This window comes from Sander vitreus, chromosome 16 (assembly GCF_031162955.1).
Source record: "Sander vitreus isolate 19-12246 chromosome 16, sanVit1, whole genome shotgun sequence".
Lineage (NCBI taxonomy): Eukaryota > Metazoa > Chordata > Actinopteri > Perciformes > Percidae > Sander > Sander vitreus.
In genome coordinates, this window is record NC_135870.1 from 9452565 (window position 1) to 9470635 (window position 18071).

General features: G+C 41.0%; 1 protein-coding gene across 1 annotated transcript in view; it reads right to left on the minus strand.

Annotated features, from left to right (window-relative positions):
* Nucleotides 1-18071, minus strand: part of col27a1a (collagen, type XXVII, alpha 1a) — a 73966-nt gene that overhangs the window by 2604 nt on the left and 53291 nt on the right. Inside the window, exons 28-60 of the mRNA XM_078270792.1 lie at nucleotides 17233-17286; nucleotides 12957-13010; nucleotides 12635-12679; nucleotides 12044-12088; nucleotides 10707-10760; nucleotides 9245-9298; nucleotides 8810-8863; nucleotides 8604-8657; nucleotides 8402-8455; nucleotides 7826-7933; nucleotides 7691-7744; nucleotides 7458-7565; nucleotides 6734-6787; nucleotides 6583-6636; nucleotides 6081-6137; nucleotides 5918-5971; nucleotides 5786-5839; nucleotides 5608-5661; nucleotides 5032-5085; nucleotides 4645-4752; nucleotides 3097-3204; nucleotides 2432-2539; nucleotides 2268-2321; nucleotides 1735-1797; nucleotides 1602-1655; nucleotides 1479-1514; nucleotides 1331-1348; nucleotides 1181-1216; nucleotides 1049-1075; nucleotides 869-919; nucleotides 603-771; nucleotides 357-466; nucleotides 14-232 (exon numbers count right to left, since the gene is read on the minus strand). Of these exons, the coding sequence (XP_078126918.1) occupies nucleotides 14-232; nucleotides 357-466; nucleotides 603-771; nucleotides 869-919; nucleotides 1049-1075; nucleotides 1181-1216; nucleotides 1331-1348; nucleotides 1479-1514; nucleotides 1602-1655; nucleotides 1735-1797; nucleotides 2268-2321; nucleotides 2432-2539; nucleotides 3097-3204; nucleotides 4645-4752; nucleotides 5032-5085; nucleotides 5608-5661; nucleotides 5786-5839; nucleotides 5918-5971; nucleotides 6081-6137; nucleotides 6583-6636; nucleotides 6734-6787; nucleotides 7458-7565; nucleotides 7691-7744; nucleotides 7826-7933; nucleotides 8402-8455; nucleotides 8604-8657; nucleotides 8810-8863; nucleotides 9245-9298; nucleotides 10707-10760; nucleotides 12044-12088; nucleotides 12635-12679; nucleotides 12957-13010; nucleotides 17233-17286 (2280 nt within the window). The remainder of the gene's footprint in view (nucleotides 1-13; nucleotides 233-356; nucleotides 467-602; nucleotides 772-868; nucleotides 920-1048; nucleotides 1076-1180; nucleotides 1217-1330; nucleotides 1349-1478; nucleotides 1515-1601; nucleotides 1656-1734; nucleotides 1798-2267; nucleotides 2322-2431; nucleotides 2540-3096; nucleotides 3205-4644; nucleotides 4753-5031; nucleotides 5086-5607; nucleotides 5662-5785; nucleotides 5840-5917; nucleotides 5972-6080; nucleotides 6138-6582; nucleotides 6637-6733; nucleotides 6788-7457; nucleotides 7566-7690; nucleotides 7745-7825; nucleotides 7934-8401; nucleotides 8456-8603; nucleotides 8658-8809; nucleotides 8864-9244; nucleotides 9299-10706; nucleotides 10761-12043; nucleotides 12089-12634; nucleotides 12680-12956; nucleotides 13011-17232; nucleotides 17287-18071) is intronic.

Consider the following 18071-nt stretch of genomic DNA (forward strand, 5'->3'; position numbering starts at 1 on the left):
ATGTCAGTCCTACCCAGCAGGAGTCTTCCAAGACTTCTGGCTCAAGCTCTCCTCCAACCTCGAACACCTCCCCACTCCAGGCCTTGAATCTCACAGAGCCCTGGGCGGCCGGCTGATCCTCAGCTGACCTCCAAACCGAGATGTTCAGGCAGTGAATGATGATGTGCTGCTCTGCCTCTGAGCTCAGCAGGTGCAGGAAGTTCATCTGGACACGACCGACGCTGATTTCTGGCTGCTCAAACAGGCAGAACAGGAGCTGATTAACAAGTCTGGTATGTGCTCATGTGTGTAATATTTCTTGAACTTTTTTAATTGTGTAGACATTGCTGGTGTCATTGGGGCTGTGTCTTAAATACCTTGGATACTGTTATTGGTTTTAGGCAAGTCTGTCCACCGCCAGTAAAGTTGCAGGAGACTTCAATTGTATCTGATGAGCAGCCCAGGTTGGGGTCCATCCAATAAGTGCCTGAAAATACATACACATCTAAGGGTAATTAGTCTATCTGAACATAAAATTGCTCTCCACATCTGTCTTGAACACAACACACAACCACACACACACACACACACACACACACACACACACACACACACACTCTCACCATCATTTAACTTCTGTTCACAGCTGTGCAGGTCCCTGCAGATGCGGGCGGGGTTGTCCCGAGTGCCCAGTGGGTTCTTCAGGCTCTGGATCAGGTTACTGAGGTAGTGGAGGGTCTTAAAGATCTCTGCGCCCTGGTCCAGCATCGGCAGGTCCATCGCTGGCTTATTCTGGAGGATAGACAGAAAAAAAGGTGAGTCTGTGCAGTTTGCAACACATTAAAAATGTAACAATACAGAAAGAATGTTGACGTCACACTCTACTAACCTCAGTCCTGAGTCGGGTGTGTGAATCCATTACCAAAAGACCATCTTCCTTCTGCAGCAAAATCACAAAATCGTATTTCACCAGTGTCATTGTATCTTTCTGGATAACACATTACAGCACATTCTAACTACTTTAAGCCGTATTGGATGTAATAAAATCAGCAAACACATAATGACTTACAAATGATAGAGGGATACCCGGGCGACCCTAAAGGAAAAAAAAAAGAGTGTTTTAGACAATGAATCATGCAACTTGGATATTACATTATGTTTGTTTGACAGCTGCTGAAACCTATAAAGGTAGAAAACGTACTGGAAGTCCAGGGGGTCCACGAGGTCCAGGAGACCCCTAATAAAGAAGAAAAACACACATGCTGCGTGAGGTTTTATGTTGTCAATCAAGTGTCCTTATGAAATACAAATGGTCTGTAGCAACAGAAAATTACACACTATGCAAACATACCATTGGGCCTTGCAATCCCTGTTCAGAGAGAGAAAAGACATACTTTCAGCCTGAAAATTACCATCAAATCTGCTTTTTACAGAGTAGACAATGTAAACAAAGTGTAAAAAACTAAAAGAAATAGATGCGGTGAGAAGTGAAGACTTACAGTCTCTCCATGATTGCCCTTCTCTCCTCTAGGACCCTGTGAAGAGATGTACACAGTCAGCTGGCTGAAGAATAACAGCAGAGATAAATAATATAAGCTTATCTCAATCTGTATAATACATACTGCGCTTCCATTGGGACCAATGATTCCCATAGGGCCAATGACTCCTCCTCTGCCCTGATTGGGAGAAAAAAAAGAATGAAATAAGAAGTTCAGTATATTTCATCAGTGTAATTTAGGTCATTAGTTTACTTACCATTGCGCCCTGTGGCCCTTTTGGTCCCTGTATGCCCTTTGGCCCAAAGTCTCCTGGAGGCCCCTGAAATAAATATAAATATTTGTACACTCTCTTTCTGACAACCCTATAATATAGATACATATATATAATAGTAACACAGACTACACCTGAATCCCAAAACAAGCCATATTTGTACTTAGAGACTAATCCACTTCCTGTACAGACACCCCAGGTGTAATTACTAAGGGGAGTGATAAAGGAAACTGTTTAGAAATTAAGGGGGGCTTATTCTACAAAAGCCATTTCTAAAGATAAACCAACCAGATTTCAATTGCTCATTTAATGTGTGTAGTCCCTCAGTAGCAGATAAATAGATTTTGCTGTGTGTGTGTGTGTGTGTGTGTGTGTGTGTGTGTGTGTTCAAGTGTACTTTATTTTATAAGATTTAGGATCAAAACACAGGCTGGTTTTGGATTTGGCTGGGTTTGGGTTGGAAGTCTGAACTATCTGTGGCTGTTGTAGAATCACATGCTGTTTGGTGCTGAACATACCCTTGGTCCAAAAACTCCCAGAATTCCTGGAAAACCTGCTTCCCCTGTATCACCCTGAACAAGAATTAAGTCAACAATCAGAAACTCGGAATCTCCTAAATGTCATGAAACCATATCATTCATGGTGTTGGTAAGTAATTGCCTGTATTACATATGTTACTCACAGGTTGTCCTTTAGGGCCTTGGTCTCCCTGTGGCCCTGGCAGTCCCATTCCGCCTCTGAAGCCTCTTTTTCCTGGAGGTCCACTCTGGCCTCGAAGACCCTGCTCACCCTGGATGGATGGATGGATGGATAAATGATCAAATGGCTGAGGAAAGATCACTCATGGGCAGTTAAATAATTATTTTCACATTCATGTGATATTTAAAGCAGTCATACCAATATTTCCCTTGCACGGCAGCACATTATATCTAAAATGATTTATTGCTTACTCACTAGCATGACATTACAGTTATTCTATTTTGTCATCATTGTACAGCATACTAAATGCACTATACAGTAGGCATGGGCTGGTTACCGGTTTCAAGGTATACCGCGGTTTGGAAAAAGTCACGGTTTCAAAACCACTAAAATTTTCCGTCATACCGTTCCTGCGGTTTGAGTCGTCAAGGAAAGAAAGTGCAGTTTAGAAATCCCTCTCCTTGCCAGTGTGCAGTGTGTTAAAAAATAAAATATATTGTGTTCAATGGGCGGAAAAACGCTTTTACCCAGGCATTTCAAAATAAAAAATGTTTGTGAAACCATGATATTTTTGCTGAAGGTTATCATATCGTCAGAATCTAATACCGGCCCATGCCTACTATACAGCTTATTACTTATTCCTCCTACCTTTGGTCCAATAGTCCCCTGATCTCCTGGGAGTCCTGGAACGCCAGATTTACCACGTAAGCCAGCTTTGCCAGAAAGACCATCCTCCCCATCATCACCATGTTCTCCCTAAATACATATTATGGAGGCAGAATGAATGAGATTCATCACAAATATTAACAATCCATTCATATTTTTTTTTTAAGGCTGGCGATTCAAGCTTGTCTATATGTCCAGCACTTCGCCCCAGTGCTCAACAGAGGATAAGACCTTTCCATTTTGGGCACTGTTTAAGCTTTGTTAACACAAGACATCTCATTATTCAATAGAGAGCCATGAAATGTGCTGATTACATTCATGGTTCCAAGAGGATAAACCATTTAGAGTTTAATGACTTTCCTCTAGCACCACCCTCAGGACGAATCTGGTATTTGTCAGCCCCATTAAAGGTCAGTCTCTAAACATAGCAAATATAAGCCGCTTTCCGACCGGAGTTTTTTTTGCAGTTCCTAGAACATAAAATTCCTAGAACCCCTTTTTTTCTTGTGTCCCGACTGGACCAATTTGGGGATTTTTAAGTCCCTCTGGCTGCAGTTCCTGTAACTCTTTCAGCTCCTACTTCAGGACAGGGTCTTTTCCTTTTTCCCTTTTCAGCACATGCACCTAGGTCAACGTCGGGGGTCGGGTTTCCGGTACAGACAGACCAACAACGGGACAATTTTAACAATTTTCGCCATCTTATTCATCACTAATTTCACTTATGACAACGTTTTAGGCGAGAAATTAACTACTTAGATTTCGAATATAGATAGTCTTGCGCAAATTGATGCCGAATTGACAATTTGGAGTTGAGAAGCTCGTTGCTAGCTCGCCGCTCGGCCAGTCATGCTCAGAGACCCCGCTGTAAGCTGGAGGTCTCTCAGACCGCACTCGTAAATAAGAGGCTTTTATTTCGCCGTTGACGGTTCGTTTTTTTAAATATCACAACACATGTCCATCATAAGATTAACAGGAACCTGTGGTTAACTGTCTTTTCGGAATTAAACTTCACAAGCGTGTCCTGCGGCTGGCCGGACGTCACACACACACACACACACACACACACACACACACACACACACACACACACACACACACACACACACACACACACACACACACGTCCACAGCGCAGCAGGCAGAGGCGGGGGAGAGAGAGATGCTCGTTTCTCTTCAGGAGACTTGTTTAAATTATGACAAATATGCTATATACATTAGATATAGTATTTAGTTCATACTTTTTTGATGTATTTTTTTTCTTCTGATTTTAACGCTATAACGACCGTTGCCGTGCTTGCATCACTCCCTTACTCCTCCTACCAGTCCCTATGGCCACTTGGCCAGTGCGAATGCAATTGGAAAAAACGGTTTTGGGGGAGAGTGGTTAGTAGATCTGTTTAGAAGTGGACTTTTCCTATAACTACGTTCCTGTAACTACTTGGTCGGAAAGCGGCTGAATATAGACTCTATAGGCTTGTGTAAATAGGATAAATAAGATTAATAAACAAGAGATTTCTTTGTTAGTCTCACCGGCATGCCTTTACTGCCATCTTTTCCAGGGACTCCATCCATCCCGGGCACACCCTCCAGTCCCTCTCGGCCCACCACACCTCTGGGACCGGGAAGACCACCCCCACCCTGAGGAGAAGAGTGGACTTATCAGAAATCTAGACCGAGCGTGACAGTTTGTGAGACTGGCTTCTTGTCTATCAGTCTTTACTTGGGTGAATTAACACAATCAGTTTGATCCTGTCTTGGTCAATCTTTTTATGACTTTTGTTTATGCCTTGTTTCCAAGTATTCTAGTCATGAATACAACTTTTTAAAGGCTGAGAGTACGCAAAACATCTGTCTTTTGTAATGAAATACTGTAAATCGCTGAAGCATCTGTAGATGTATGGAGAATTGTTGACTTACCTCCTGTCCTCTGGTTCCTTTTTGTCCTGACTGGCCCTTTTTGCCTTTCTGACCCTGAAGAGAGAGAACATGTTTTAAAGGTGAAATGAGATTATTATTTATTATTGTTAATGTCCCACATCTGCTGGTCATTGTTCTACAGTAACATTTAACCAGGTGATAGTAACCAGCATTGCATCCCTCTCTCAAACCTAACAAATCAAAAGACAGCACAGTACTTTTGTATTATTACAGTACTTTCAGGCTGATTACTGGCCTCTTTACTAGATGTTGCTGTTGGATCTCTGCTACATTTAGCTAACTTTCTCACTTTGCCAGAGACCTACTGACGTTGTTGCAACCCCTAGATTGCTGATACACATTCATAAAATAGGCCAAATAATGCTTTTTTTACCTGAGTTCATTACTCAAGCATTCAACTTACAGCACATACAAGCTTTAGCATTGCCTCTAAAGCTCTAATTGACTGAAGCTAATACAGACAAGAAATAGGACTGCACATCATTTTTAATTCTTCAGACATGCACCCTCTAGCAAAACACACAGCATTTTTTTTTTTTATGTTTACATCCTTACTTGATCTCCTTTGGCCCCTTTGGGTCCTTGTTGCCCACGAGGTCCAGGCTGTCCCTGAAATTGCCAGTTGTGTTATTGAAAGCACATAAAGACGACCTGTGTGAGCATGCCCGCTGGTTGTTTATATAGACTTTTAATGACAGAACTGTGTGTGGAAATCACAAGTCTTGACACTCACAGGTTGTCCAGGAGCTCCAGGCCTGCCTCTTTCCCCATCCACACCAACTTGACCCTGAGAAAGAGAAACAGAATATAAACATCATAAACCCAAATAAATCATTTTAAAATCACTGTGAGTGATGGTACTTACCTTATACCCCGGATCTCCTGATTCCCCTCTCTCTCCTCGGTCACCTGGAGTACCCTGATAAAACAAGAAATATATGAGTTAACAAGCAAATTATTTGATTTCTGCAATTTTATAGCAGACAAACAATAGAAGGAGGGAGAAAGGTAAGTCAGGTGTGACTTACTATGTCACCTGGAGGACCAGGAGGACCCTCTACTTTCCCATCATCCCCCTGCTCGCCCTGCAGATAAGAATCAGAACAATGTTAGATGTTTTATATAAGACAGACATCCCTGCTGTTTCAGTACACTATATCTGGCTTTTGAAACTTGGCTCACACATGGCTGATTATGATGAGTTAAAGCCAAAATCTAAAAACCTCCCCATGTGTGTAAAGTCTCTCTGCCTTTATGTAAAATAAAAGCCATTATATTTTAACATGTTGTCTTTAATGAAGGCACTCAAAACAAGATAGATCAGTACAAAATGCTTACAGAGAGGGGTGCATTTTAAAATGCCTGTTTCATAGCTCAATAAAAAAAAAATTTGGTGTTTTTGATCTACTTTCAGGTGATTTGTGACCAATCTAAACTGTTACTGGGATACACTGGGAACAGATGAGAGTCACAGAAGATAAAGAGGAAGAATAAGAGATCAGTGTTACACATAAAGTGAACGAGGTGTACCTTTTCACCTTTTGGTCCTGGAGGCCCAATAGGGCCCTGTGGTCCCTGATGGCCCTACAAGGACAAGACATTATGTTGTAACATTATTATGTTATGTAAATTGATTACATTGTTTAATGTTTAGTGTCCACATACAATAAGGTCATCTTACCTCATAACCTGCAAGACCAAGTTCCCCCTGTTGACCCATTCGACCAGGAGCTCCCTAAAGAGAACAGATGTTGTGTCTTCAGTCACACTATACGTGATATAAAACATTAGATAACATTCAAACATATTACCAAAACTGTTTAATTTCTCCAGTTGTCCTCAGGTCAAATTTGAACCGTTTTCAAAGTTTCTATATTGGAAATTTGGGTGTCCATCAACCCAATTGCCCAAATGTTCCATTCAACGCTCTTTGCAAGTAGATTTAATGATCGGTTCACTACTTTCATTGAATTTTGGGTCTTTTATTACATTTTATAGCATTTGAAAAAAAAGGTTCAAGTGGTTTCAAAACAGCATCCTGACTAAACTATCACTCATACCTGTCTGTGATCATCCACACATCATCCTCTGATCTTAACGTTTAGTCAAAATTATTCATAATTTCTGCTTTTTTAACTCATAAATTAGATATAATTTCATATAAATTACATTTATTGACCATGAATTCCAAGAATAAGTGTAAAACTATAGTGGTAACAAGTTGGTAGTAGTGGTTTAAATAATAATGGTAATGGGGGAAAAAAGCGTAAAAAAAAGGGACAAAAACTTCAATCAATAAATAAATAATAATAATAAATTGTTGATAGTTGATAGTCGACGTGAAGACAAAACAAGGGTTACAAAAATGAATGATAAATATGTATATCATTACTGTTCCACTTTACCACGTGTCCAATGGTTCCTCTGGACCCCTTCTGCCCAACAAAACCTGGTGGTCCAGTCTTCCCCACTGTCCCAGTCTCCCCAAGGTGTCCTTGATGACCTTTGGCACCCTAAACACACACAAAGGATAAGTTACAGAATAGTTGACCACAAAGCATTTCTATGTCATTGCGTGTGAATACCTTTGGTTTCTAAAGGTATTAAACAGCCTTAAAAGAGGATTTGATGTTAATACCTTTGGCCCTTGTTTGCCTCCATCCCCGATTTTGCCAGATTTCCCTTCTGGACCCTTCAGAGAGAAAACAAAATTAGGAAACAGCTTACAAAAGTCAGTTTGCAAAAAATGTGTGTGACCAGAACAACTACTTACTCTGACGCCGGTGAGTCCAGGACTTCCAGGTGGGCCCTCCTTTCCCTTTAGCCCAATTTCACCTTTTTCTCCGTTGTCGCCCTCCTGTCCCATGTCACCTTTTTCACCCTGAGCATATGCACATAAAAACTTAAGTTTCTTTACCTGAAACATGCAACAAAAAGCAGATCTTAAAGGTCCCATATTGTAAAAAATGAGATTTCCATGTCCTTTTTGATTATAAAGCAGGCCGAGGTGCTATATAAATACTGTGAAAGTATCAAAACGCTCAATCCACAGAGAAATGCACACAGCTCGTATTCACGTATAACGACCCGTCAGGACTTCCGTGCGGTTGTGATGTCACAACTATAGTACATATAGGTAGAAAGTGCCGCTATAGTGCCGTTATAGTCTTTCCCCGGCTGCAATGACGACCCAGTGCGTTTCAGACAGAGGTTAAATACTGGCAAATTCAGACAGTATGAGAAAAATGTGTGTACATGTAAACTAGTAGAAAACCAAAATACAAGTATGAACCTGAAAATGAGCATAATATGGGACGTTTAATAATGCAACATAACAACAACATGCCACCTTAGCTCCATCGGGACCAGCTAGACCAGCTTCTCCCTCTAGGCCTGGCTCTCCCTGTTATCACACACACACACACACACACACACACACACACACACACACACACACACACACACACACACACACACACACACACAAAGGTTAATGAACAAACAGTGGCACTTGTTATAAATATTTGATAGTTTAATGCTGATAAACACACCCGCTGTCCTATTATTCCCTGCTCTCCGATGTTCCCAACAGGTCCAATGGCTCCCTGACACACACAGAGACAATACACATGAGCATCAGGGCACAGACAACATTCCTTCTTGTAGTTTTAAACATTACTTTGATCAAATAAGGCATGCAAAATTTGATATTAAACTTGAAGGTGAAAATAAAAACTGCAACAATATATTGTCTCACCTTCTCCCCTGGCTCGCCTTGCAGTCCTGGTTCCCCCAGCTTGCCTGGAGGACCCTTTAAAAACACGTAGAGGATGGGAGAAAGGAAAATGTTGAATGCTTTTGGGCAGACATTAGGGGCTAATGAGTCTTTGGCAAAAGATATGTACAATATGTCAGGGGCGAGTTCCATTACGTATTGCCATGGGAGAAAGAAAGAGGACACCTTTGTAATGTGGGTTAATTAGTTTAATTGGACAGATTACTTCAATCAGGGAGCATTATTGATTCACTGGGGTAGGGTGAACAACAGATGTCACATATTTAATCATTTAGTCCTCACAATACCCTTTGTGTGTGTGCGCAGATGAACACCAGTGACCTTATCCATGTGGAATCTGCATGCATGTATATGGCTGAGTGTAAGTGCAACGTGTGTGTTTGCAAAATCTCTTACCTTTTGACCAATTTCTCCTAACAGTCCCACAGTCCCTGGAGGCCCAGGTGATCCCTTTGAGGTGACAACACAAATACTTCAATGATAATCAGACTAAAACCAACTGGTGATATTTCAGGCTAATCAACATCAGAGCTCGTTTAATAAAGTAAAAAAAATAGGAACGTTGATTGATACATCAGTAAACCATCTGTACACAGTTTGGCTCTGAATGCAATGACTGTGTCACTAATTATGCTTCTAAAACACTGACACTTTGCCATGAATACCTCTTAATCTCAGTGCATATAAATAATGTTTGCTCCCTGGCTGACTTGCACAATAAAGAAAGTTAACAGAAGAGCTCAGAAGTGTATTATTTCATCAGTGAAAGGAGCTGTGAGACAATGGAGAATGATTAGGTGGGAAAAGATGATTTTCAACAATGTATAAAAAGCAGCATTCATATTTAAAGATGGATGCTGGGTAACTCCACATTGTCCTCCTACTATGATTGAATATTGTTCTATAGGTAACTACAATAGCTTGTCTAAATCCAAACAACTATTACAAAACTGTGCAGATAAAAACACATTTTATAGCTTGTATTCAACATGATCATCTAATCGTTAATTACCTGTAATTACCATGATCTTTCCTATTGTAGGTATAAACAGTCTGCTGTATGAAGTAAACTACATTCAGCTGCCTTAGTGTCCTCTTCAGATAGTTATAGCTAGAGATCCATGTTTTATTTAATTGGAAACAGGAGAATATTAGCCTGTGATTCATTTGTACCAATGAAAACAAAGAGGCAATGGGTGCCTGTCTCTAATTTTGGTAATCCATCTTTTTCTGTTCTGCCTCTTTTAGTGTGCATAAAATAAAACCACAATACAACAGCAAATCTTTTACAGTAAATGTTTTATCCATCATGGCAATAATCACATATTTCCCCCTGGAGTTCAGCAATTTAGCACTTCTATTAATAAGCTTCCTTTTCACGTTTTCTTTAAAAAAAAAAATGCTTTATTCAGTTAATCACCCAGCATGCTTACAGTTCATGGTCCTGCCACTACAGAGCAGATGTGTGAAGGATGAGACAACTATCTGGCTGCTCTGGAGGAAACATTTAATACAGGTGAATATATTTTTAATAACTACTAAAATGTGTCTCATAAACTTTCTCCTGGCTATGATATTTTGTGGCTAACAGGGCTGGGCTGAGAGAACCAAGGTGCTGTTTGTTGCCAAAGAGAATCTAATAAAACTAAGTATGGTTATAAAAAATGGAGAGGAAAGGTTTGGATAAGAATGTTGCAAAAGATTGGGCCTCGACAAAGAAAATTAAAGGAGATTGAGAGAGGGAAAGATACTCAGTCAGATGAGGATGGCAAGATATGTCAGGCCTAGAGATGCTAAGTCGATGAGGAAACTGGAGGAAAATATATGAAGGGATGGAGAGACGGTTGGAGGGTCATACCGGCTCGCCTGCTATTCCCTTGTCCCCGGGAGGTCCTGAGGGCCCTTGAATACCCTGGAGAAAGAAGAGTAAGTGAATTCAGAATACATGTACACATCATCTTACATTCATAAAAAACAACATACTTGTATTGTTTTTATGAAATTTGAAGTGTTTTACTGTGATACCATCAGCAACAGAATATAGCTATAGTATGCTTTGTTTACACATAAAACGTCTAGATACTATGAAATATAAAGCTTGTTGATTTGGGCTTCATCTGTACATCTTAGTCTCTTAAATAGTTTATGTTTTGTTTAGGGCTGTCAGCGTTAACGTGTTAATCGCGATGCGATTAAGGGCAGACGATGTGATTAATTTTTTTTGATCGCATTAATCGCATGCCGACATTTATTAATTTATTTTACACTTCCCTCGGCTTTGCGTCGTGCCTAACAGGCTACTATTTTGACCCGTTGCAGCACCGTTACTTATCATCAAGCTGCCACTTCCTCGTAACACATGATGGAGAAAGACAGCAGCAATGAAATCCTGAATGGCGCTTTTTATTTTCCAAAACTCCCGTACGGCTCGTAGACAAGTCGAAAGCCATATGCACATTGTGTAAAGCCGTATTAAAATATCACCGAAGCATGTCAAGCTTGAGCTACCACTTATGGAGCTAAGCATAGTAGTAGCCTACAGTTAACGTGATGCTAGACCACCGGCCCTCGGGGGGCGGGGGAGAGATGAATGTTCGGAAATAAGAGGTTGCTGTGGCCCGCCGTACAGGTTAGTTTGACCAGTAGGCAGCAGCGGTGGCGGAGCTGGAGCAGCTGGAGAGGGCGATCACGGGGGGGACATCCTCAGCGGTGAAACGCGAACAGGGGCTGGAGTATAACCTAGCTAGGTGGAAAGCTAACGCTAGCCGGCCACCTGTTCCATCAATCCTGCTTGCAAGTGTCCGCTCATTAGACAACAACTGGACTACATCCAACTTCAACGAAACTCCCAACGCGAGTTCAGAGACTGCTGTGTTTTTGTTGTTGTGGAAACAACAGTGTACCGGACTTTCCAGCCTGTTTCTCTGTCGCCGGGTAAGAGTGGAGATGGGCTGTGTTCATAAAGTAACTTTCTTTGCATTAATTTGATTCCCAATCAAGATACACTGGTAAGAATTGCTTTCGATTGTTAATATGTACTTAAAAACTGTACTGAAATGCAAAATAATAGAATTTGAATCATGTGATAAAATATTCAATTAACTATAGACCTTCAGCGATTAATCGCGATTAAAAAAATGAATAGTTTGACAGCCCTAGTTTTGTTATTTCTATGTATAAGCAAAGTGAACTCACAGGAAAACCTTTAGGCCCAGTTTCCCCTGACTCTCCGATCTTCCCCTGTGACCATATAAGGAAGAATATGTAAGACAGGATAAAGACATGTTATTTATGTAATAATAATACATTAGTACAATATCTGTACCATAATCTGTAACCATAGTACAACACAAAACAAAGAGGAAGAAAGAGAGTTGTGGCTGTGTGGCCACTAAACTTTAACTTGACATTGATTTTCACTGAGCAATGGCAAAGTGCACTTCTCTTAACCTTTTTAATACATAAAGATCATTAGCATTTTCAGCGATGTATGCTGAAAATAATTTACAGAAGTGGAGTTTGCAGGTTGAGTAAAATATTCTCCCACCAATGAGCTGTGCAAATAACTTTGTTCAACTGTCATGTATGTAAATCTGGCCCACAGTCTGTAGAAAACTTCCAAGGACAGTTCTCTCCTCCAAGGTAAAATGTTGTATCTGACTGTGGGCCTCACTGCTAGTATCATGTAGGTCTTCTAAATCATTCTGATGCTTCGCCTCTCCAGAGGAACATAACCACAAAGAAATATATGAGAGGAAGGAGTGGAAAAGTACCCCAGTGCTTTACCTGTGGTCCAGGGAAACCTATTTTTCCTGGAGGACCATCAGTACCCTGTGGAGAGAGGGAAGGATGAGCGATAGCCGTGTGCTGAGACATGTCAGTTTACTGTATATTTCCTGCCTCCTGAGTGGAGGGAGAAGATGTGCAGCTTGCTATTTTTGGTGCACAAGATACATTTTCCCTCCTAAGAATCTATTATATATGCCAGGATATATTTGTTACACTATTAAATGTCGATGTGTGGTCACTACTCTTGTGTCTGCACAGCTTAATTATATACCAACAAGGAAATTCCAATAAATGCACGCAATCAAGTCAGATTTCTTACCGTCTTGCCCTCTAACCCCATCTCTCCTGTTGGACCATCAGGCCCTATCGCTCCCTGAAACACAAGACAGCTGTTACTTCACCAACAGAGGTCACTGTAACACAGCCAGACAGCAAACAGGAAAGTTAATTATGTATAAGTGTGTGTGTGTGTGTGTGTGTGTGTGTGTGTGTGTGTGTGTGTGTAAAAGTGAATGTGTGCATTAAGGGACAGTGTAGTAATAGCTGAAGGTCTCTCTATAGGGTGTCACACATGGCAGTGAAAGCTACTGGTCTATGACTTGCATTGTTTTAATAATCAGGGCACACACAGATCCATACTATTCACACTTAAACACACACACACACACACACACACACACACACACACACACACACACACACACACACACACACACACACACACTGTCAGAACAGTCTGACTGTTTAGATTACATGGGTGCAACTGTCAAACATAATCAATCTAATGTGCTTAAAGGCCTGCCAGTCTAGTGAGCAGTGATAATAAATGGGAGCTAGGCAGTGGACCAATACAGTCCATCTGCTATGCACCTGCACAACTTTCTCATCTATACAGTGGAATATGGTGGCTCACTGACACTTGAAGATCCTCACATAATGTGATACTCTGTGTGTCATCACAAATGATTTTCTCAGAATCATTAATTATTTTACTGGAGAAAGCAAATATAACCTGACACAGCCACACAGGCAGCCTTGTTGTGTCAGTGGTTGATTACTGGGCACAGGGGGAGTCTGGCCCGTGGAGAACACTGCTAGCTGAAGTGCTATAAGCTTATTATACATAGAGCTGGATAAGCAGCGCTCATTAACATTCCTGTCTGGGGTACCTGTTACCCACTGCTTACATTTACATAGCCGGATCAACCGATGGATGTGTAGGGGAAACATTTCACCCTGTCAGGCCTTGGAAAAACACATTCACTCAAATATTATGCTTCAAAGCTATTTAATCACACTGAGTTACAATGATTTGTAACACAAGTTTCAAACAAAGACAGCAAAAAAACACTAGGAGCATGATCTCCAAACAATAAAAAACATCTATTTAAACAAGTTAAATAATAACTGCCGAGAGGGAGGGATGATGAGATTAATACTCTTTAATATGGAAAACATTAGCTAAAAACGTGTAGGTCAGACGTCAAGAGGAGTTATTAGATACAAAGCATGATTAGCCAGACTGGTGATTCCTCATGGCTGACATCCACAAATTTGAGCCCACATATGTATTAAAACAGGCTTACATGCAGGCACAGAAAACAGAAACACAGAAAAACTGAGACGAGAGTGGTACTAGCTTCCAAATTGGTCTGATGCCAACATTTACTTTTATCTCTGGTCTCTGACTCCGCGCTATTTCCATGTTAGAAAACAGTCCAGTGCCAATGTTTCTGAGAATGAGGCCCGATGTTACATTGCTGTCAACATTAAGGCCTTGTGCCTTATGCCAAGTGGCTAACATCCAAAAGACATAGGTGTTTAAGTCTGTGTAAAAGTTGTATACATTTAGCACAAATATTTTTTATTTAGAGCTGAAATCATCTTATGAATGACACAGTCCTAAATGTTGGACATCTGAAACTGTCTGTCTTAATCTAGACTTTATACTCTTGTTTTTTACAGACAAATCAGTGAGTGGATTCGCCCTCTTAGCATATCTTAAATAAAATCAATGAATCAAAGTTTACTTGTTACCTTAAACAAAGGGGAGTTTTGTTTGTTGAGGCGAACAGAGGATACATGAAAACGTAAATTCTTTCTTGTGCAGACCAAGCTTATGTGTGGTTGGGGGAGTGGGGGTGAGACATGAGTGTGTGTCTGTGGTTGCACACATTTACTGTCTGTGAGAAAACCACCTCGACGTCTTCTGGCTTGCTACACTCAGATTTCTCAGCTTGGATTACCCAACATAAGTCATGAAGCAGCAGGCAGATTTACTGGCACTGGAAGCTGCAGACATTAGTATTAATTAAAAACACAGCTTGAGACATAAGAGAGCGTGTCCAGGCCAACCACAGTGAAGCACATCTCCTATGGACGCCTCAGATAAAGAAGCTCAATGATATTTTGTCCCACTTTCCAGCTGGCTAGGAGGACCATAGTGATAAAAGACATTTTTACAAAACTTTTGAAAAAGATCGGGGACAGGGTCTGAACTCAACAAGAGAGCACATAAAGGACAAAGGATATTACATTGCCAGCAGAAGCTGATGTGTGTCAGCTGACCTCCCAAACATCAATTTGACTGTGTTCTGCATCATTGCCATAGTTACAGCCATCATCATCACTATCAGAAAAAAATATTTTCATTTTTTATTGCCATTACATTCTCTTGGCGTCCACTTGAATACCCTCAGTGAACAATCATTTATTTGCTGTATGTTGTTCCAGAGGTCTAAAATTTCAACCAGCCAGTTTAAATTCCAGCTGTTATCCGCTTGTTTTCATCTCTCACATAATACCCAGAAGTTGTATACGATTTCACTTTTATTGAGACTGCAAAGCTGTAATCATTTCTACATAGTGAGAATTTATTATTATCTGTTATACTGTATTAGCGCTGAAACTGCAGCATACAGTTATGTACAGTACAGGCCCCATATTACACTCATTTTCAGGTTCATACTTGTATTTTGGGTTTCTACTAGGGGTGTTGAAATGAATCATTGCATCGATGCATTGCAATGCGGACCTGGATGATTCTGCATCGATGCAGTGACAGACAATAATCGATTATTGCCTAATGATGTCACTTGTTGATTTTCAGTTTGCTGCTTTTTTGTTTATGCCTTTAGTCTGTTGTCTGCTGTGTTCAGACTCCGCTACGTACAGGAAGTGTCTTTTTTAAGAGCAGATGCAATAAAATCGGGAGTTCATATATATCTGACTGCTTGAATTTGTTGATGAAAACCATGTGTAGCAATATATAATAAATTTGAGGAGGTGGCGCATCGTGGTACATCATGATGCATCGATATATCGATTCGTTGACAGGATAATTGTAATCGAAATTGAATCGTGAGGCCAGTGAAGATTCGTTTATCGGTGTTTTAAGCACCCAATGTCTCCGCTGCCTGGAAGGCACTAGGATTAGGCAATGGTTATGGTTATAGTTATGGTTAGGGTTATGGTTAGGGTTAGAGTTAGGGTTAGGGTTAAGGCAAGGGTTAGGTGCCTTGAAGTCAACGGTCACAGCGCTGCCTGGAAGGAGACGTTGGGGGCTTAAAACACCATAAAGCTAAATATTCATACCCCTAGTTTCTACAAGAACATGTTTAAATGCTGTAATGTTAATTTTTTTTCATACTATCTGTCTGAATATATCCGTATATATTATAGTTGTGACATCACAACCGTACGTGTCAGCTCATTTGAAGGCACAGTTTCTGAATACGGGCTCAACTCACTTTTTACAATATGGGACCTTTTAATGTTTTTGATGCTAATATGAAACACCTGTCCACTGGAGACTTTCAGACATTAAATGTCTAAATCCGGTGTATACTACTGTGATGTGATGTGATTAAAAAAGACAGAAAATGTCATAAACATTCCACCACATTATCTAATAGTCCTTTCAAAAGTTGTGCACATTTAGGAAAAATAAAAACCGACTTGTACTTCCACAGCTGATTCTAAAAAGGTTACAGGTCTAAAAGCTGCTATTGTGGTTTTTTATGAATAATGTATTACGAGTTTGCTTACCCAGAATGAAAACTTTGCTTTCCTAATCCCCCCCATAAATCATGTTTCCCCAAGTTTGCTAAACTTAACTGCAAAGCAACCTCCAGAAAGCCACACTCACATTTTCCAGGACAGGATTGACAGCGGGTCCTTCCTTCAACTAGTAGTCATTGTTCCATTTATATGGAATAAAAAAAAAAAGCTGTTTGTTTTACATCACTGGAGCTCTTCCACCAGTTATAATGAGCACTGACTTCTGAAAAGGATGGAACAGACTCATGCTTTGATTCTAAACCCGAGAGCGTGTTATGCAAGCACCCATGTCCATTAAACACACGTGACCTCAGTTCAGAGGCAGTTCCATATCACTTCATTATGTCCACCCACTAAAGTTTTTCCAACAGCTCAACAACAGCAGTGGCACATGGTTCCTGTAGACACACATTACAGCATGCATAAAAACAGCAATGTGATGTGTATCTACACTCTGAGAACCATAAAACACTGACTGTATAGCACAAGTCAACAGCTAAGCTACAAAAACAACAGGTGTGAAACTTCAAACTCACCCGTAAGCCTTTGGGTCCTCTGGTACCGGCTGGCCCAACCGCTCCAGGAGTGCCCTGACGAACAAAGGAAAAGGGGGATAAAGAGGGAAAGAGAGGGGGAAAGGAAAAAGGGAAGTAGAGATAAAACGAAGGTTTACACTGACTGAGCACAGAGCCCCCTGGTTGTTGACCCAGGGGGGCAGCCTGACCTCGGGAACACACTACGGGGTTTGTTGTTAGATCCGTCACTCACACCAATTAAAGGGCCTGCTCTGGAATCCTGTCCTGCTGCACCCCAGAGCCTCATATTTATGTTTGTTTTGGTGGCTCAGTGGCCCCCTCCTTCAGTCAGTGCTCAGCCCGCACTCTGTCAAACCTGACCGTGGCAAGGACAGAGCAAGGGGAGGCAAGGGCAGCTTCTAATTGGTTATAGGTGTTGCGCTTTTGACTGACAGGAGGTTAATGCAGGTTCAGCAGGAGGCTGCCAGCTCTCATAATGCTCAGACAAAACCTTTGCTGCAGACCATGGGTTGTTGGTACACACACATACACTGTCATCTAAAATAAATACCACAGAAACAGTTACTCAAAGACATCTTTGTTCCTCTGTTAGTCTTTTAGCTATTATTGTTTGTCAGTTTTCTATGACACAGCCATGCTTGCTACTCTAAGCTTATTAAAGCTGCAGACACACTGACCAGACAGCTGACCCTCGGCAGAAAAGGCAGTTGGACTGATCAGTCTCCCCGAGTTGGTCAAAAAAGTGCCTCGGAACACACCAAAGCGACGACACGTAATACGTCTCCATAACAAGCAGGCAGCGCTAATCTGTATTGTAGCCCAAAAATGAAAAGCGGCAG